The sequence below is a fragment of the Bacillus rossius genome, chromosome 1 (assembly GCF_032445375.1).
Source record: "Bacillus rossius redtenbacheri isolate Brsri chromosome 1, Brsri_v3, whole genome shotgun sequence".
Classification (NCBI taxonomy): Eukaryota; Metazoa; Arthropoda; class Insecta; order Phasmatodea; family Bacillidae; genus Bacillus; species Bacillus rossius.
The window spans coordinates 191,010,021-191,030,050 of NC_086330.1; the positions used below are offsets into that span (position 1 = coordinate 191,010,021).

General features: G+C 40.9%; 1 protein-coding gene across 8 annotated transcripts in view; it reads right to left on the minus strand.

The window, feature by feature from the left end:
- The window catches only part of LOC134527172 (importin-11-like), a 251,035-nt gene that overhangs the window by 92,842 nt on the left and 138,163 nt on the right, over nucleotides 1-20,030 (minus strand). For 2 of the 8 annotated variants that reach the window (XR_010074116.1, XR_010074114.1), the window contains exons 1-4: nucleotides 7,166-7,457; nucleotides 6,752-6,936; nucleotides 4,183-4,347; nucleotides 2,734-3,006 (exon numbers count right to left, since the gene is read on the minus strand). Coding sequence is in view for 5 of the 8 variants with exons in the window: in XM_063359573.1 (XP_063215643.1) it covers nucleotides 2,734-3,006; nucleotides 4,183-4,347; nucleotides 6,752-6,928 (615 nt within the window). In the remaining 3 variants the exon portion in view is untranslated. Of the gene's footprint in view, nucleotides 1-2,733; nucleotides 3,007-4,182; nucleotides 4,348-6,751; nucleotides 7,145-7,165; nucleotides 7,458-20,030 lie in introns of those variants that run through there. The other 6 variants (XR_010074115.1, XM_063359573.1, XM_063359575.1 and 3 more) reach the window with 6 other exon arrangements.

Sequence of the window (20,030 nt, forward strand, 5' to 3'; positions counted from 1 at the left end):
AAATACATTGTCCTTATGGGGGAAATATTGGGACTTTACTAAAAATATGACATTATAAGCAGGATAACATTATATGCAGGAACATTATAACAGGGTTCTACTGTACAGTATAATGTGCCATTCTTTCTCCTCCATGGATCACACACTTTAGTGCATGAGACGATCTAAACAATCAATTTTTTAGCTGCACCATCTTTTAGTTATTTGTAGAGCACGTTTTAAAAGTTTTAATTAACGCAGATACAAATGTTAAATAAAAATTATATTTTAACTTATATACAAAATAGAAAATCCAATAAAGTTAATTTATGCAGGTTAAGTTTTGAACTGTTAACTAAGCTAATTTTATGATGCAAGTTTATATACTTGCTACAGTTATCAGAAATTAAAAAAATCAATGTTGGAGTGTTATGAAATAAAAGTCTTAAGAATTTACAATGAGATACACAGTGAATCATTAGTAGTGTTGATTGTTGGTGAAAAGCATCATAACTAGAGGTACGTTAAAAGAGCATTTACAAACACCTTTCATAGCATTTATTTTGTGGTCTGTAGCATTTTGTAGCATTTATAAAATTAGAAAAATAGCATTTTGTAACACATATACATTGAGAAAATTTGCATTTTGCAGCATCTATAAAATTAAGATATAAACATGTTATACTATTTATAGCTTGAAAAAAAATAGTTTTTAAAATATAAATTTTTTCCTGTGTACTGTCAGTCTACAGTTTACCCATACCTATATGTCCACTCACTTTCATTACAGTACTACACCCATAATGTAAATATTATTAATCCTACTGGTTGAACTTACACATAGCAAAAGTCTCCAAGTTATTTTCTGTCAGTTTCCTCCTCCTGTCGGTAAGCACAAGATTGTAGATACTGAAAAACCTTTCAGCATTTTAATTTATTTCAAACAAACTGGTTTGCCGCTTGCTGGACTGAGGGTCACTTTCAAATTATAATTTTTATTTTTATTTTTTTATTTTTTATTAACTTTTATGCCCACCTGACTGACAGTGCTTATCCAAGTTATCTTTCTTCTCCCATTCCAACCTTATATTACATATCCCACAAATTAAAATTCCCGATTCACTTACATAAAATTTTTCTTCTTTGTAGTCACTCGCACGGTCTTTAATAGTTATTTTGAGTCGCCCCATATCTAGAGAAAATTATACCTACTTCCGCAGACGCACAAAAAAAAAAATACAACAAAATGCACACAATGCACCGACTGGACAAATGTCACAACATTTATACATACAAAACTATGGTGATCTGATCAGAAAGCAGCGAAAACAGTGTGTGCGCAGCGAAATTTAAAATAATGCGATAATAAACGCCTCGAAACGGACAGTGTGAGCGCTTCGACCGTAAGCTAAGGTTCGCGAACGTGCATGTAGTTCGAACTTCCAACGCCAGATCAACGCGCCAGCACTTCAGATGTGCTGCGATCTGTTGTCGATATTGGAACTAAATGTACGTACGAAGTCGATTAGTCAAATCACAGCTTTTGTTCGCGGCGAGCGGCGAGTTTGTGACGTGCCGTGTTTATTGTGTTGTAATTTCTTGGTAGTAAACAATCCTCGGAAGCAAAAAATAGCAAAATCGAAAGATGTTTCGTATTGATTACAGCTGATTGGATAATGTTGAAAGCTAAATAGTTTTCAAACAAATAATATTGATAAATTGTGTTCGCACTGTTAGCTGGCATGGACGGGATTTTTTTTACTATACATTCAACAGTAAATGTGAATGCGCGACCAAAATTATACGACTGTGTTTGCAGTACCCTGAATAACGTATGTATTTGCCGTTAAAACATTAATGGTATATTTAATTTGATAAGTCTTATTCTGAACATAATATTTTGTGCTGAAGTGAATATTCTCAAAGGTAGTTATTTGTTGTGTAGGGCCAATCGGCACTTCTTTTAATGATCTTCTAAGTATTGTAAATCGTCGCATATATTTCGCAAAAACCAGGAAATTTCGCATCTATTTCGCATTTATCGCAATTGCGAAAACAACATACCATTAATCATAACACAGTTAAGTATTTAAATGAAAATATTTAGTTAGCTTAAAAAAAACTTTTTGATTAGATTTCCTAAAATTAAAGGGGTAAATAATATTGCAACTACAATAATACCCCGCCAGCCCATGTGAGGGCGCATAGCATGGACATATACAAGTAGACAGTGACTGAGCACCAGAGTGCAGTTGGCAACAGAGACCTAAGTTCAATGCCAAACCATAAATTTATCACAAACGAACTGAACATTGTAGCTTGCTGCACACTGCACGAAGTAGGTCGATAATCAGTGTTATGATCTCTTATGAATGCTGAAGAGCTGACAATCAAACTGTAGTACTGAGAAACTAGCTCGAGTGTTTTTATATGTTCCTGGCTTTCTTGCAGGAACGCAGAAGGCTCCAGGCATGCTTGCATTTAGCACATGACTGTCTAGTTGATAGGGTGGCATCAGAGCTAGCATTTTCTTCCTTAAGCATGTCTCGATGACGAGGTCTTTAGAGAAGGTGACAATCAGCAAACCACTCAGGGATACTTTAACAGATGTCAGCCATTGTCTATATCAAGAAACTATTTGCCGGAATCAGAAGGTCATACAAAAATTCAAACCCAGGTGCTTCGGAACGAGAGCGTGTGTTACGACTGCACCAAGGGGATCTATGGTGTGCTTGCATGCTGACAATGTGTCACCTTCAAGAAGAGGTCCGGGGCCAGAAGGATGTTGGCCTGGATGATGTAGAAGCAGGTGCGGATGTTGTCCGTGCAGTGCTCCAGTAGGTGAGGCATGTTGCGAAACAGCTGCAGCAGCTCAGGCGTGACCTGCGAGGAGTTCTCCAACACGGCCAGCCACAGCTCCAGGCCGTCCTCCATCAGGTACACGTGTGCCGGCTGGCTGAGGTCCGTGCTCAGGGCCACCATGGGGACCAGGAATGGGTACAGGGTCTCCGTCACCATGCCGAAGGCCTGGATCACATCCCAAACATTAGCTCCGGCCGGATCCTGGCTTCACTGGTCATTCTAACACCCGTCTGTAGTTACAGAGAAAGGCTAATACATCAGCATGAGAAGTGGAAATAACTTTTCATGTATGTGTTACTTATTAGTGGTTATGTATGAGGTCCCTGCTTGTTGTGTTGTGACTACCTGCATGGAATGATTTCCTTGTAGGTGTTGCCACTTAAGGCCCCCACACACGTCAGTCCAAACCATCAGTTCGGACTGTTCAGTCGGAACTTACAGTTTGGAATGAACTGAGGCTCTCTGCACACACGATCAGTCCATGCGCTCAGTTCGGACTGAACAGTCCGAACTGACAGTTTGGACTGAACTGAAGCTTTCCCCACACACGATCAGTCTTGTGGTTAGGTATTATTTTTAATGTTGTTGTGGTAATCTTTACTTTTGATGTTCCACAAACATTTATGTTCATTCCAAAACTCTATAAAATTAGCAAGAAAATCTTTCGACCAGGAAGCCATTTCAGAGGAATAAATTTATTTCACAATAAACACATACCTAGAACTAAAGCAAACAAAGATTATATAAACAAAGACGTCTGCTACGAAGTTCAGCTGTTGATTAAATGGACTAATTGCTTGGACTGACAGTTTGGACTGACGGAATGTCTATACCCCCACACGGCAGTTCTGACTGTGGGCTTTCGAGCCCACAGTCCGATTTGATGGAAAGTTATCAGTCCGTCAGTCCATCAGTTCAAACTGTTCAGTCCAACGTCCTTGCACACACACGGCAGTTCTGGCTGTTCAGTTCAGACTGTAACGTCTAAACTGTCAGTTTGGACTGATCGTGTGTGGCGCCCTTTATACATAGTGCTGACATGATTGTGGTACCTGGCCATGTGCCATGCCTGCATCTTTTTTTGTGTCTTTTGTGCGTGTGTATCTTTGAGCCCACTATTAAAGTTCCTTCACTGTCTGTGGGCATGTCACAAATAGTAACAAATAAATAATAAATGAAACAATCAAATATGTAAAAGTAAAAATCTACTTTAATACTACAGTGCTAATCAATATTACTAGTAGTGCATGTGTTCATTTACAAAATGTGAAATTTAATTCAAACACATAAAAGTAAAGGTATACCTGTACAATAATTGTAACCCAAACAACTGAGCCGTACCTTCACCAGGTGAACCATGGTGGAGACAATGGCACAGCGAAGCATGTTGTGTTCTGCTGACTGCTGCCACAGCTGTGGGAGGTACTGCACGAGTGAGTTGGCAAATGGTCGAATCGAGAATCCAACCCTCTCTATGATGAAAGACAGCACATACAACACATGCATCTGGAAAAAACATAATATTTCCATGAAGTCTGACATAATTAATAACCACCATAAAATTTAATAAATGAGATAAGACTTCACATAAAACCTTAACTACATTTTTTTACCAGTACAGTTCATTTTCAAAACAAAGTAGGGTAGATGGGGGCACAATGAAACAATAAAGTTACAAAGCTGAAAAGAACAAAGTTTTATGCATGGATATTAACAGAAAATATTTTACACTACTTGTGTATGAATAGGTTATCAAATTAAAACACAAAATTGAAGATAAAGCCACAAACAGTTTAGCAAAGTAATATTTTCTACCCCACTGCATTTGTTCCATTGTGCCCCATGATAGGGGCACAATGAAACACATTAAGGGGCACAATGAAACATTATTTCTGTGAATACAATAAAACAGTAGAAAAACATTTTGACACTACTACAAGATATGTACACATTACAACAAAATTAAATTAAATATTTGTCCTTAGAAGACCTCGCTTTCAATTCACCTACTTAATATTCAAATGTGAAAACTCAAAATCAAAAGAAAGATAACCCTTTTGTCTCTTTGTCTGCCCATAGCATGTGGGTTTTGAGAAAACATATCGTATTTGGGAGATGTTGACTGCTGCTCTATCTTCGATTTGAGGTTTTATGAACTTATTGGCCATTTTGTTGCTTTTACGAAGAAAATTGACTTCATAATCATTCTCAGTATTTTTATCCTTCATCACTTCTCCTATGTAGAAATTACTTTTCTTTCCCGGAATATCATATTCGACGAGAACAAAATTTCCAATGATGGGTTTACACTCAATGTCTTCAAAACTTTTAGGACACAACTCTTCTCTCAGATCATCAATACGTTCTTCATCATTTTCAGAGTCTGCGTAAGGAACCTCCATTGGACTATCTTCGTCTGTGGACTCAGTAGGATGTGCCTTGAACAGAGCTTTTCTTCTTTTCTTTTTTGTCACATTCCTTTTCTTTCCAAGCAGCTTCTTCTTTTCTATAAGTTTATTTTTCTCTGGAGTACTAGTGGCAATCATGCTTTGTTTTTTAAGTTAATTACATTTTCGTTTCCGGTTGCCAGCTTTCGGATAACCCTTGAACAACTCTGGGCTTTTGTAAGTTGTCCAATAGGCATTTTTGTTAGGTGTGATTCTTTGCTCAGAAGAATTACATGCAAGTTCCTCTTTTTCAGCTTCAGAAACAACTGAATTATCTGCAGCTTCATTCATTGAAAGCTCAACCATTTCTGTAGACTGAAGGGATGCTGATGAGTCCATTTCTGTAGAATGCAGAGAAGTTGTTGGTAGAGTTTGCTCATGTTGTTTCTGTTCAGGTGGTGCTCTGTCACTGACAAAACTGCAGAGGAAATCTTTGTCTGTGAAGATATGTCGATCAAAAGGGTAAATTCCTGATTTTCGGAAACCTGACATAATGTTTCCTGGTGTCAAGCCTCTTTCGTGAGCGATTTTCACGATGCCAGCTATGTCATATAGTGTCAGTGTGTTACCAGGGTGTTGCATCATCCAGGTATCAACCGCTGCATTGTAGAACGACTTGAATGCTTTGTATACAGCAACATCCAGAGGTTGTAACCTGTGGGAACAATGGGGAGGGAAGGTTACAATTGTTACCCCATTGTCCCTGGCAATATTTATCACTTCAAGAGACAAGTGACTCTCATGATTATCAAATAAAAGTAATGTAGGAGAATCTTTAGAGCTGTTCGTATGGCGAACGAAATGCTTCATGACTTCAATGAAAAGCTCTGAATTCATCCACCCTGAGGGTGTGGCAAGTCCTAATGTACCAGCTGGAGCATCTTTTATCATGTGTTGTTTAAAATGCACCCTGGGAAATACCATTACAGGAGGAACTGTGTTTCCACTAGCACTTACAATGCAACAAGTAGTAACAGTTGTGCCCCTTTCAGCACTCGTGCATTTTGCTACTTGCCGCGACCCTTTTTCAGCCAAGACTTTCTGCGGTTTTTGGACAGTAGATGTAGCTGTTTCATCGAGGTTGAACACTCTTGTTCCATCAGCAAATTCAGAGTGTGCTTTGTACACATTTCAAGGTTGTCAAAAAACAAATTCACATTCATTTTGTTGAAAGAAGTAGCTCTTGACAAGCTGCATGTTTCTGGAGACCGAAGACTTATATCAGGATGCCTCTTCATAAAATTTGAAAACCAGTCTATGCCTGCCAAATGCTTCTCTTCCCAATTCTTTGGACAGGTTATTCCATTTACATTTGCCATTTCATAAGCTAAATGTCTACAGTCTTTTGTTGTCAAGCCATAATACATCTTGGAACATTTCAACAAATATTTCGCTAAATCATCTTCTTGCTCTTTGGTAAAAACCTTTCTACAGTCATAATGTGGGCACATCCTAATGCTTACCTCTGGGCCAGCTAATTTTTTCTTCTTCACATACCGACAAAGTGTTGCATATTTTAGTCCTTTGGCAGTCGCAGCTTTGCGCAAGCTGAAACCATTTTGAACTAACGCAACAGCTTCACACATGTTACCTTCGGAAAAGTTTCCCTTTTCCGTTTTTCTCACTCTGTTTCGAACCATGATGTTATCTGAAACATACCAGGTTTGTTTTATTGCAATTTGTAAATATTTACCATTTTACATGAATTAGATATTGTTTTTAAATTTACCTACTATAAATATAAAAACAAGCATATTGCAACTGGGGCACAATGAAACAAAACAATTATAAAGTGTTTCATTGTGCCCCTCCAAACACTCTACTATTAAACACACCTAACCTCTAAATTAATATAAACACACACTTCTGATACTTACGTTGATTAAAAAGTGATCTCCACCCTTTCCAACAGTCTCTTCAACAAACACATGTTTTCAAAACAATATTTGTAAAATAAAATTAACATAAATACAAAATTTTTACTTTTGAGCTACCAAAACAACTAAAGTCGCATGCTATCCATAGAATACATGATAGCATCTTCTACTTGCTCCAATGTTCTATGTTGTAGTACAGATCCCAACCACCACTAGTGCCACCAGTCTGTTATTTCAAATATGGAGGAAACAACCACTGTTTCATTGTGCCCCTTGTTTCATTGTGCCCCCATCTACCCTACATATTGTGTTTATCCTAAAATATTGTAACTCGAATAAAAATAAAGTAGCGTCATACTTTTTGATTATGAGTTTATGAAAAAGACTTTATGGATTGGATATCGCAATTCAAGTACATAGAACTTCAAAATTATTTCAATTATTAAATTGATTACAAATTTACTAGACCCTTTCTAGTGCCAACATTCTCTAATTGAAAGCTATCGAGCAGTTTACCAGAAGTTACCTGTTTTGACAAGAAATTAGGTTACATTAGTTAGGTTAGTTACTTTAAAAATTATAAAATATTAAGGACAGTTGGTTAGGTTAAGAATAGCCTCTCTAACTAGCCAGCTTCTTTTAAAACACCAGTTATAATTGAAATAATTGCCCTTTGAAGGATAGTCTAGCAACATAATAAGTACTCAATAAAATAATCTTCAGATTTGTTTCTCCTTTTTTGTTTCTCATTTTTCAATTTCAGTTTAAGAATACTTGAAGACTTGAGTTGTTTCGCCTGCCTTTTTAAATAATTTTAGTATTAACTGTAAGCTTTATTTTGCATGGTTCTTACTTTATAATTTTCCTTTAATATTATGTCATTTTAATAGTTTCGGCCTTTTTATTTTCATGTTGGCATAATTGTCACTGATTATATTTTAAGTTTATTTAGTTTATTTAATTATGTCTTAAGTTTATAATTTTTTTAGTAATTTATTTTTTTTCCTTTTAAAAGTGTTTTTGAAGGTTGTTAATTTTTATATTTAAGTCTGAGAACTTAAATGAAAGTTTAATACATTTCTGGAACTTTCTGCATAAAATTTGAGTCTTCCTTCCTCGCTGTGAGAAAAGCAAAATTGAAGAGGGGGAATTGGTGACGTATTGCGCCGCGCGAGTGAAGTGCGTGGGCAGGAGTTAGTCTGGCCTGAGAGGATACGGACAAAAAGCACAACCGTGCGTGACTGTTTTCACGGACTTAATTCATCACAGTTTTAAACATGAACACTGTGAACCAGCTACACCACTGTGGTCCGCAATGTCTGGAAGAAATGTGTCCATGTCCACGAGTTCATGCGCCGGAGGGCATAAGCGGATCTGCTGTGCCTTCAAGACATTGCTGGGTTCGATGCTGTCCAGAACCCAGGTTTATGGCATACATCTTGGGAGACGTGTGCTTACTTCACGAGGAACCTGAACTCAAGTAAGTGGACCTGTCCAAGAGGGCGAGTCGTGGTTTCAAACCAGGCTCGATCAGCTGAAGTGCTTCCCCATTCTACTGTGTGCAGCACACGAGCTGGAAAGAAATCTTGATAGAAGAATAGAGTTATTTTTCGTGGACATGAAACAATTAGTAATTTTACTCACAGTAGATTTTAGGCAAAAATCCTTTAATGCGCATCAACAAAAACTATTCCTTCTCGAAATGACTGTGTTAACGACTGTAGGTCGCCAAGAGTTTATGCCATTCGTACACATTTGTGTATAGCCCAGGTTGAGTAACTGTTTCAAGTTTCAATATACCTTTTTAAATTATAAAAATGTTTTACAATTTTTTTAATAATATGATTTGTTTTGGTGTCACGTTAGTGTTGGAGTATGGATTGGTGAAAAATTATGTAATTATTAATTTAATTACTTTTCAGACTTTATTTGTCATATTTTTAATGTGCACAAAATTGAGCAGTAGTAAAAATGTTCACTGAAATGTTGTTTATATTTATAAGAATATATAAAGTACTGTTTTACATTTTGTATCGTCGCTGTGTTCAAAAAGAAAAAAATTATTATTAAATTATTCAAAACATTTGTTAATTTTGTTAACTCTTTGTAAGAACTTACAAAGTGGCCTTTTCCTTAAAATTAATATCATAATTGTGTTTTTGAGGGCACCTGCTTCAGGGAATAGCGATTTACTGGGAAAAAGTTTATATTTTAAATTTTTTAAAAATTGTGAAGGCCGTTTCCAGTACAGTGTCTAAATTGCAGTGGTTAAATCTGAGCGGGAAAGCAGGTTGCATGATTTAATTGTGATTCCATTTTTTTTTTTTCCTGGACAAAAGTAACATTTCTGTTGACCTTTATGCCATGCTGTGTTCTCAAGTTCAGTTTTGTCAATTCCTTTTTTTTTTTTTTTTTAATTATTTTTCTTGAGGTATCAGGAAGATTGAGGAAGGATTATCAACTCATGAAATGTTGTATCACAAGATCCAAAGCTAAATTCTTGAAAAATGCACATCTTGGTATTGATAAATATGTGTGTTGGACTTGTAGATTAACTGAGAATTGATGCCCCTGATGTTCATTATTGAGAAAAATACTGTCAAAGGCCACCTTTTGCTTATTCTGAAAACAAAGTACTGCCTTTGAACTCATCAATTACATGAACACCTCATTTTGTCAGGTTATAAAAAGTTATAATTTCTGGTTTGTTGAGTTCTCCCAATTGTTCATCAATAGTGTCGTCAAATGTAGTGTCCAAAAGAGCGGTACATTTTTGTTCTTTTTAGGTACTAAGGTACCAGTTTGTAAAAATGCAAACATATTGTTTCTTTGTGGTCTGTCTTTTGTGTTGTTGAATACAGCTGTAATCTTTTTTTATTCTTCCGCAGAGTCCAGACAACAGTTATTTTCTTTTGTAAGAGATCCATAGGTAATGGTACAGAAGTAAAATAGTTGTCCATAGCAAAATTCCTATCAGTGTTAATGATTGGGGCAGAGATGTGGTTTAAAATATGATTTGCTGTGTTTTAAACTTTGTATAGGCCATTGGTTGCTGGCCAGCATCTTTTGTAAAATATTGTCAACATATTGTCACCTTTATGTCATATTTAGCAGACTTGTTGGCAATACAATGGTGAAACTTGCACCATCCTCTAAAACTTTCAACCATTTTGTTGACAGTCATGCATTCCCCAATCTGATAATTTGCTAAGCAGTGAGCCACAAATCCTTAAAAAATATTTCATTTTGGAGCTAGGTAATCTGTTGCTTTTCGTATCTCTCTGTCATTAAGACCTCACATTTGAGGGCTCGTAGCAGCAAGTAAAATCTTCTCGTGAAATTGTTGCCAGAAACAACCTAAGGAGGTGCCATCGTTACTCTACATTCCTTCAAGATTTATGCACTAAGTCATCTATAGCAGTCCTAGCAAGGCACTTAGCTCCTCGAAGTTAGTGTCAAGACAGTCCCTTTGACACCATAATTCTCAAGTATTTTCGCTAGACGAATGTTCATATAATTTACTATTTATTGCACACAATATCCGGAAAATATATTTTCAGGAATATAAAATTGATAAAGCATTCCTGGCAACTTTTTTCACACCTAGAATATGAGTCACAAGGTTGTGATTTCCAGCATGCATGTTTGTCCACGGGGATGCATTGACCACATTGTTGTCTTGTCTTTTCCCAGGATGGTAACTGGTGGCCCACAGATCTCCCCCTCCCCTTCCCCTTGACATTAAAAAACCATAATCATAAGCAGAATTCAGAATGCTTTTTATCTGTTCACGTTTACTTGACACTTGGGCCTGTACTCTTACACAGAACATGCTGCTGTACCTCTGAATGATATTTTGGAATATAGTAAAATGCAGAGACCAAAATTTGTTCACTTTATTTTTGATTAATTCTGGATTCTTCTCAAACAGGCATTCACGTCAGTTCAAACTCATCTCTTGGCTCTCCTTTATTTTTCCATGTGTTTTAGGGGAACAGGTGTTGCACTGGTTCAGGGTTCTAACCCATGTGGCAAACTCTTATCTTCTTGTACTGTTGTGCACGGCTGTTGTGCAAGGTGTAATTTTCCTGCCAACTGTGTGTACCTATCTACCTGTTTGAGCATCTTTGTTTCATGAGCAACATGGTGCTTTCCTGGGTCTATACTATCGCACTTCCTGGAGGACGTGGGAGTGCCGGCCAAGGCATGTGAGACTATGCAGGAGTTACGGTGGAGGGCAGAACAGTATCGTGGTTCAAAGCTCGCTACAGCACCTGCACCGGAGGTTTCTCCTAGTAGCGTTGCAGACCCCTTCCCTCCCTAAATTTGCAGAGTAATTTTTTGCCATTAATTTTTAAGTATTGCAGTAGAGTCAGTTAATAAGATAAGCCAAAGTTAATAGTTTGTCTGAGAGGTTTCATACTTGTATTTTATCATTCTTAATATTCTTATAATTAATTTTGATACTTCTCACCTAGGTTGCTCCATTATTATTTGTGTATTTTTTTTCTTCCCAGTATTTTATTAATTTTAAATATGAGTTTGATGCCGGTATTATACGTTTAGATTTACTCGATAGTTATAATATATATTTATTTCATAATATATTTATTCCAGGCAATTTTCAATGCAAACAGACTTAATATCAAAAAGTAATATTCTATGGAACTAAAATTCTTTTAGTCACCCAAAATTTTCAGGTGTTTATGTAGGAGAGATTCAGACCAACTGAGAGTTAGCTGGAAGTCTGGGTAGGCACATCTTCAATCCAGTAATCGTAGCCACTCCTCCTTTAATCAGAAATGGTTTTTAAAGTCTTTACAATCTTTACCCCAGTTGTCTTCAGTAGAGCTACAGGATATACTCAGTTTACTTGTAGCAGATGGAAAGCGGCCGACTTGAAATTAGTGAATGAGATAGATCTCATAAACTCACTGTTAACTAAGTGTGCTGAATATTTTCTTCACATTTTATGCAACATAGTTAAGGCTCAGGGATCATTTAAAGATTTCTATAAAGAGTACGCTTATCCCCCGCGGCTGCGGGAAAAGTGCATAATGGATTTGATGTACAGGCTTCAGGCCCCTTGCGAGACAATGATCAATTTTGACAACTTTATGCTTGACTTTGTAAAAGTGCTGAATGTTGAGTTATTCAAGAAAATGCTGGTTAAGATTAAACTTAATAATCTCTCATCCGTGATGAAGCAACATTGCATATTCATGCCTGCTCCACAAACAGTGGCAAGAGTTAAGGGGGTTCCCTCGCGAGGTGGAAAAATAAAGCTTCTTGCTACATGAAACTACGATGCCCCATTTCCTGTGAATTTGCTTCGTGTACAGGAAGCGAGTTTCGGCTTCTCAGTTAACATCATCGCATGTAAGGAGGACTGCACTGCGAAAGACTTGCACCGCAGCGACAAGTGTGGGAGCAAATCCACTAGCCAATTATCTGGTTCCGTTGTTGTTGCAGTGTTTATAATTTCCTGTGTTGGTGGATACAAGAGCTTTGCACAGTGTGACTAGTGCGACTAAAGTTACCCTCATTTGCACCATTACTTCGCACAATACTTGCTTGCGAGTGTGTATCGCTATCAGCGAGGTCTTTGAGACTGATTTGTTCATTAGATTGCATGTGACGATATATTTTCCTGAAATTAATATATTTTGTATGGTTCGCCATTTAATATTGAAAATGATTCTGGGACTTAATTTTTGGTTTTCAATGCGTTGCATAGTGCATGAAGGCATTAGGAGATTGAAATTTGGCTCCCCTTTGAGCATTAACATGTGTTTGTGTCCCAGATATGGAATCCCTTTGGAGGGTGTGACTAAAGAGCAGGGCATAGTGAATGTAACTCGCAGTTGGCGGAATTTTGGCTAATTATTTTTGATGTCTTAACTAAAATGAAAGGCACTCGCGACATTTTGCCTAATAGGTTTAACGTAAGGGTTAATGTTCCGGTCAGGCCACCCTAGTTCATTGTGATTCAACGATTATTGTCAACCAGATGTTTGAAGGCCCGTCTGTGCATTTGTGAGATGTTTTTTCGCACTTATTGTTAATTAAGAATCGACGACCCACTCTTTGCCCCTTTTGTCTACCACCTTCTGAAAAATATGTATTGTACTGACATCAACTGAGCCTGAGCCACAGAAGCATGGTCAGCCTCCGCCACCATTCCCCTCGCCCCGTCCCTATTCCCTCACTGGCAGTCGCACCATCACAAGTACGTAATCGTGTGTTTAAATAGCGCGCCACGAACTACTTCAAAACGGCGCTGTATCGGCAGTGTGACGTCCCCCTAAATTCATAATAAGTACATTGTTAATCTTTTTAATTTTTTTACAGTGTATTTGTGTCGCAACTGACAGGCGGGAAGGTTTTTGTTTTGTTTAGCATGTAAGTTTTAGTGTGTACGATAAAGACGTTACCGGGCGGACCCGAACATGAACAAAGTCGACATGTATTTAAATTTAAGTGATTAATAATAGTAGAGCCATGGGAGAGCATGTCTTAATTTTAGAAGTGTTTTTGTATTTCATTATGTAAGAATGCAAAACACTTAATTGCAATTGTGTAACGGTAATCTGGCAAGGCGGGAAGGTGCCATGTTGTTCCGAGGGAGCCCTTCACTCGGCAGTTCTCCACCGCCAAAAACCAAGGTAAGACGCTGTCTTCTGCACCCAGGGACTTCACTCTTTGTTCGCTGACCATTAATTCTGTTTTGCTTAATTACTTCAAATCACTTTCATGTTATCCCCGGGGCTTGCAACGGTCGGGGGACTGTTTATTTAAATCATTTTCAACTCTTAACGAGACTCTTTTAAACGCTTCTTACGTAATTACTTGTGCGGGCACGTGCGTTGGACTTACTCCCATAAACCGATTAAGTGTCTTGGGTCTTGGAACCGTATCCTCGTGAAGCATATGGGAGCACGTGTACACCTTAAACACCTTAAGTATAACTATCTTACTTCTTTTATTTTTTATCGACCACGTGGCGACCTATTCACTGTGAGCAGGCGTTTGGGATGCCTTGAAAGCCCACTGTTAATTAATATAGCATAAGCGTGCCCGACGCTGAGAGTGGGCCAAGTCTGAGCATATTACAGGAGGTAACCGAGGGTCTAATTTGCCTCACATGGGCGATGTCCCTGAGACGGATCTCAGCCGGGTCCACGTGCCCTTCCACGGGGTGGCGCCCATTATCTATCAGCACTGCAACGACCCTCCCAAAACCCGAACCACAACAAAAGGCTCCCAAGAGCATGGGGAAAGATGTTAGCTACCGTAGTTGACCGACCTGTACGAGCGAGCGTGCGAAATAGGCAGTTGTGCACCGGTGTGCGAAGAGTACCAGACGGACGGCGCGGACAAGGGGAATTCCGGCAGACCAAATGACTGGCCGAGCGCACGTTTCCAGGAAGCTGGCAACAAGGGACCACGTGACTCACATTCCAGGCGCAGCGGACTGTTCGTAGGGCGTGTGTGTGAGTGTTGAAGAGTGAACCAAGGCAATCGATCGGCCTTACCACGGCAGACAGCCATGTCGGGCAATAATCCAGGCGTGATGCAGGCAAGCACTTTGTTCAGAATAAATAACTTGTTCTGTGTTATGTGCGCACGACCTCGCCAGGTAAGCGGGACGGCCGACGCGTCGTGGGTAGACACGTGTGTGTGTCTGGGGCAGTATGAGGGACCACGTGGCCACAATGCCGCCGACGCAAACGAGACGAGCGAAACGGAACACATCAAGTGCACTGATGCGAAATGCGAGGGGACGACACGTGAGGGCAGTTGGTGTCGGAACTGCCGCACGTTTAAACACATTGCGTGTTTCAGAAGCACAGAGGTATCTTCCTTCCGAGACGGTTGGGACACCTGCCAGTGATGCTACGACGCGAGACAAACAACGACTGAAAAATCGAACCAAGTCCCGAACTTCGCTGATCAATCACGTGTCTAGCTCATTCCAGTAGGCCAAGTCGAACTGCCTGAGTTTGCTGGACGTACCAGCGATGACCCGCGAAAGTTTGAAAACACATGTCGAAACGTGCCAGATGGCTAGTGGTCAGGTTTTGTATGGAACGTCCTCCTGGGCGACGCAAAGACATCGTGGGACATAGTGCACGAGTATGACATGCCCTGGGTGGAGTTTTCTAGGAGATTTGAAGCCCAGTTAGCGAACATTAAGACGGAAATGAAGTGCGGACAGAACTGTACTGTCTCGAACAAGGGCAGACTGAATCGGCCGAAGCCTTTATCGTAAAGAGAGTTCGCCTGTATAAGCGGCTGTTCCCCATAAGAGAGACGGTGGAGATGCAAGAGGGGGTGGTGGAGTTGATGCGCCCAGAGCTCCAACAGCACCTACGCTTGGTGACACACCTGTCAGCCAAGTGATTCATTCAGCACGTCTGTGCAGTAAAGCAAGATATAATGGCCGCGAAAACCAGCAATACCAGTAACGAGCCACCAGTCAAGCCTGGAGCAGTGATGTCAGTGGAGGAGAAGGTGCTTGTGCAATACGTCCAGCCTGTCAACACCCGACAATGTGAGCGCGACCCAGAAAACTGCTCACCGCCAGTGCCACACGTGCATGGCGGGCACACGCCACTGGTATGAGTACTGTTCGGTGCGGAACAAGCCCTGACCAGACTTCATGGCGCTGCAGAAGTCAGGAAACGGACAGCAGAGGACGGCAAGCTAAGTCAGCCTACCTCCACCGCCACATCGAAAGAACCGGAACCAGCAACGGCAAGACATCTTCTGGGGCACGTGGGTTTAGCGGAGGCAGAGCTTCTTCGGATACCGGTGGTTGTTAACGGGTGCCCTGTCAAAGCACTTGTCAACATCGCCGCCAGCTACAACTGCGTCGTGGCACGGTTAGTCGACCACACCAGATTCGAGTCCCGACCGGGCCGACTCCAAGTGGCCACTACGGGAGACACCTGCCTAACGCAGGGTGTCGCTACGCTGGATGTGGACGTGAGAGACCAGTGGTCTACTGCTACTGCTCTGGTGGTGGAAAACCTGCAGGATGATGTCATACTGAGGCTACCATGGCTGTGCGAGTAGGATGCGGCCATCGAGGTACGAGCCAGATGCATGCACGTCGGCACACAGGGACGCCGGACCATCTACGGACTCGGACGCTCAACGCATCCAACTACCACCCAGGTCAGTCTCGACGAGTTACGACAAGGAAATTCCTCCTGAATTCCGTATTGAGATCCAGACCATCTTAGTGTAACAGTGTCACGTGTTCGCATCTGCGGACCCGTTAAAACGTACCAACATAACTGAACATGCCATTCCTACCCACCCTCACGAGCCAATGTTCATACCACCCGGCAGCTATGGACCTTGCAGGTAGGCAAACCATTCTTGAACAGGTACAGGAAATGCTCTTTGATGGCATCATTGAGCCAAGCGAAATCCCATACAATTTCCAGATCGTGCTAGCTGAAACGAAGGACAGGAACTTACATTTTTGTGTGAATTTCAAGCCTATAAAGAAGGTAATTATTAACGCCCCTCCCCCATTGCTGAACATTGCCGACACACTGACGGGACTGGGAATCGCAAAAATATTCACTTATCTCGACCTTAAATCAAGATACTGGCAGGTAGCCATACGGCCAGAAGGCCGACCTAAGACCGCATTCACGATTCCAGACAGATGTAAGTTCCAGTTTTGTACAATGCCCTTTGGCCTCAAAGATGCACCCGCCACTTTCCAAAGCTTGATGACGCAAGTCCTAGACAAATATGCAGGCAAATTCTCAGCAGCGTATATAGACAATATCATCATATGGTCTCAAACGTGGGAAAAAAACCCACATCGCGTAGCTTTAGTTTAGGAGAGCTTGGCCATGCACGAACTCACTTGCAACCGTTATAAATGCTACATAGGAAAGACAGAGTTAGATTTCCTCGGATTAGTTGTCAATTTCGAAGGTAAACAGGCAGACGGAAAAATAACTAGGGGTATTCGTAAACAGGTACCCGCCTAGCACTCGAAAACAACTACAATGGTTTCTGGGACTGGCAAATTGGCTACACGCCTTTATTCCGAAGTTCTCAATAGTAGCGGCACCTTTGACTGAACAGCTGTCATCGAAAAAACCATTTCACTGGACGGAGCATGCGCAGCACACCTTTGATGAACTGAAACACCGCTTCCAGCAATGTCACCTGCTAGCGTGACTGAACCCCAGTAAACAGCTGATCGTTCAGACGAACGTGTGACAGGAAGGCATAGGCCCCATCCTATTACAGCTCGGCGACAATGACGAACCACGGATCATAGAGCATGCTAGCGCGAAGTTCGGCGATGTTGAGAGGCGATATAGGGTAAACGAGCGTAAATGCTTAGGGTAGTCTGGGCCCTCAGACGGTACCGACCACATTTAGAGGGGTAACAGTTTGCGTTTAGGACAAACAGTCAATGTCAAAAGTGGCTGGCAACCATGCAGGAGCGACGGTCCAAATTGACATGCCGGGCCATGTTACTTTAGGCAATGGATTTTGTGGTAGAACATGTGCCAGGTAAACAAAACGAACTAGTGGACTGGTCACGAAATCCTGATGACACTGTAACTGCACGCGATGATGCACAATGGGACAAGTTGCTACCACCCACTAGCGGACGTAAATTCTCTAGCCCTTCTACCCTGACGCCAGACGCGACTCTATGCGCCATCGCTGTGCCCACTTTATTGCCAGGCGCCGAGTTGGACGACCTGGACGCGTACGTGCGAGCTGTACAGCTGACAGATGCCGGTGCGCAGGCTTTAATACGCAGGTGCAGTGAGGGGGAGCATGAAGGATAACGAACGGTGGACGGCAATCTGCAAGCGCGACCCAGAGGAACGGACCGACCATGGCGGACGTATGCACCTGTCACCATGCACCACGAAGTGTTCGACATGCTGCATGTAAACAGACTCACCGGACACCCAGGGGCAGACCAAACATTACGCGGCATACGTGAACTGTTCGATTGACCAAGTGTAAACAAGTACATGCAGGACTGCGTGCACAGCTGTGAACACTGCCACAGATGTAAGACGCGCCGGTCAGACGGAAACGCACAACAGCTACCAAGACAGCCGACGGAACCCTTCCATACAGTTGCCCTCAACATGATAGACCGGTATCCGAGGTCCCCACAAGGGAAAAGATTATTGTTAGTTATAACTGACTGCTACATACGCCGAGTTGAGACCTTATCACTTGCTAACGCCTGCGCCAGCACCATTGCCAGAGTACTAGAAGCAGAGTTGTTCCCGCGCTCGGGATACCCACATGTCATTCTGATGGAAAACGCTATTCAGTTCACCGGATGTAAATGGACTCAGTTGGGCGCGAAATGGCAGGTCCTCCTGCACACCACACAGTTGTAACATTCCCGCGCCAACCCTACAGAAAGGCGAAATCAAGAGATCAAGGTACAGTTACAGCATAGGCCCTCGGACGACCACACCCAATGGTACACGCACATCCTGGGCATCCTTTACTGCATACGTCGCAGGGTGAACGCAGCGAAGGGCGAAACACCAGTGACCCTAGTTCAGGGCCGGAACCTTACCCTCCTACGACAGTACCACAGAGTATATAAGTGAACCAGAGACGAAATAGAGGCGCGGTCTCTTTGATCTTGGCGAAATCGACAGCAGACAGTCGAAAAGTTTGCCGCCATGTTTGTGGCGTGTGCACTGCTCATAAACACATGTTGAATGCTACGTTTTCCTGAAGTATGGATCATTATTCCGTAAAATTTCTACTCGACACATAATAATATTCAATTTGCCATTATGGTTTAATGCGTGGACCATACGTAACGAATGCATTCAGTTACGATTCATGCGTAGATTGGCTAGTGGTGAAGTATTATGAGACGGTGATGTTTTGATGTGTTAGAGCATGTTTAATTAAGTGACGAGCCTATTTGTCCGTGTGTGACGGCGTGTTTGCATAGGCAACTTACGAAATATTTTATTTGCGTGAAATCAGAGGTTATACAGCACACAATCCATGACCATATCTGTATACAAGAAAAGATAGTGGGAAGACCTATATCAAATTTGTTGCATTTGATACTCCAGAAATATTTTAAAAAAAATAAATAAAAAAAAAATTACGCAAATGACATGCACACTAATCATTCCTTTCTTTTGGTACGTACTTAAGTGAGTAAAGCATGGAAAGTATTAGGCATAGTTCTAGGACAGTAGGTAGTCAAACCTGTTGCAATAAATTCAAATTAAATAGTAAATATCAGGAATAGCTTCTCGTGCAAAAGTCTAGAAAAAAAAATCCCTGTTTTTACTAAAGAACTAACTTAATCTCATTTGGGTGAAAGTTCCGTATTGCGTATCCAAGTTAACCCTGTGGTCCTGATGGTACAATTCTGATGGCACGGTCTTGTACAGCTGACCCTGTGGAACATGATGCTTATTTTTTTTAGCAGTGGGAGAGACACGTAGCGCTGAGGCGTAGCGCGAAACCTGATGTAATTTATCTTACAAATAATTTATTTTTTATATCAGCTTTCGCGCTGTAAAATGCTACGCTCATCCTCACTGCTAAAAAAAAAGCATCATGTACCACACGTTCAGTTGTACAGGATCATGCCATCAGTATCATGCCATCAGGATCAAAGGTATATCTGGATACACCTGGATACGCAATACGGAACATTTACCCTCATTTGTTAAGTATGATATGGTTAGATTACATTGGGATAAGGTTTATTAGGTTACAATTATGTTTGGTTAGGTTTACCTTAGGTTAGGTAACCGAACTGATTATGTTTCATGTTAATGAAATCATTACTCAACACTATATGTACCCACATGAA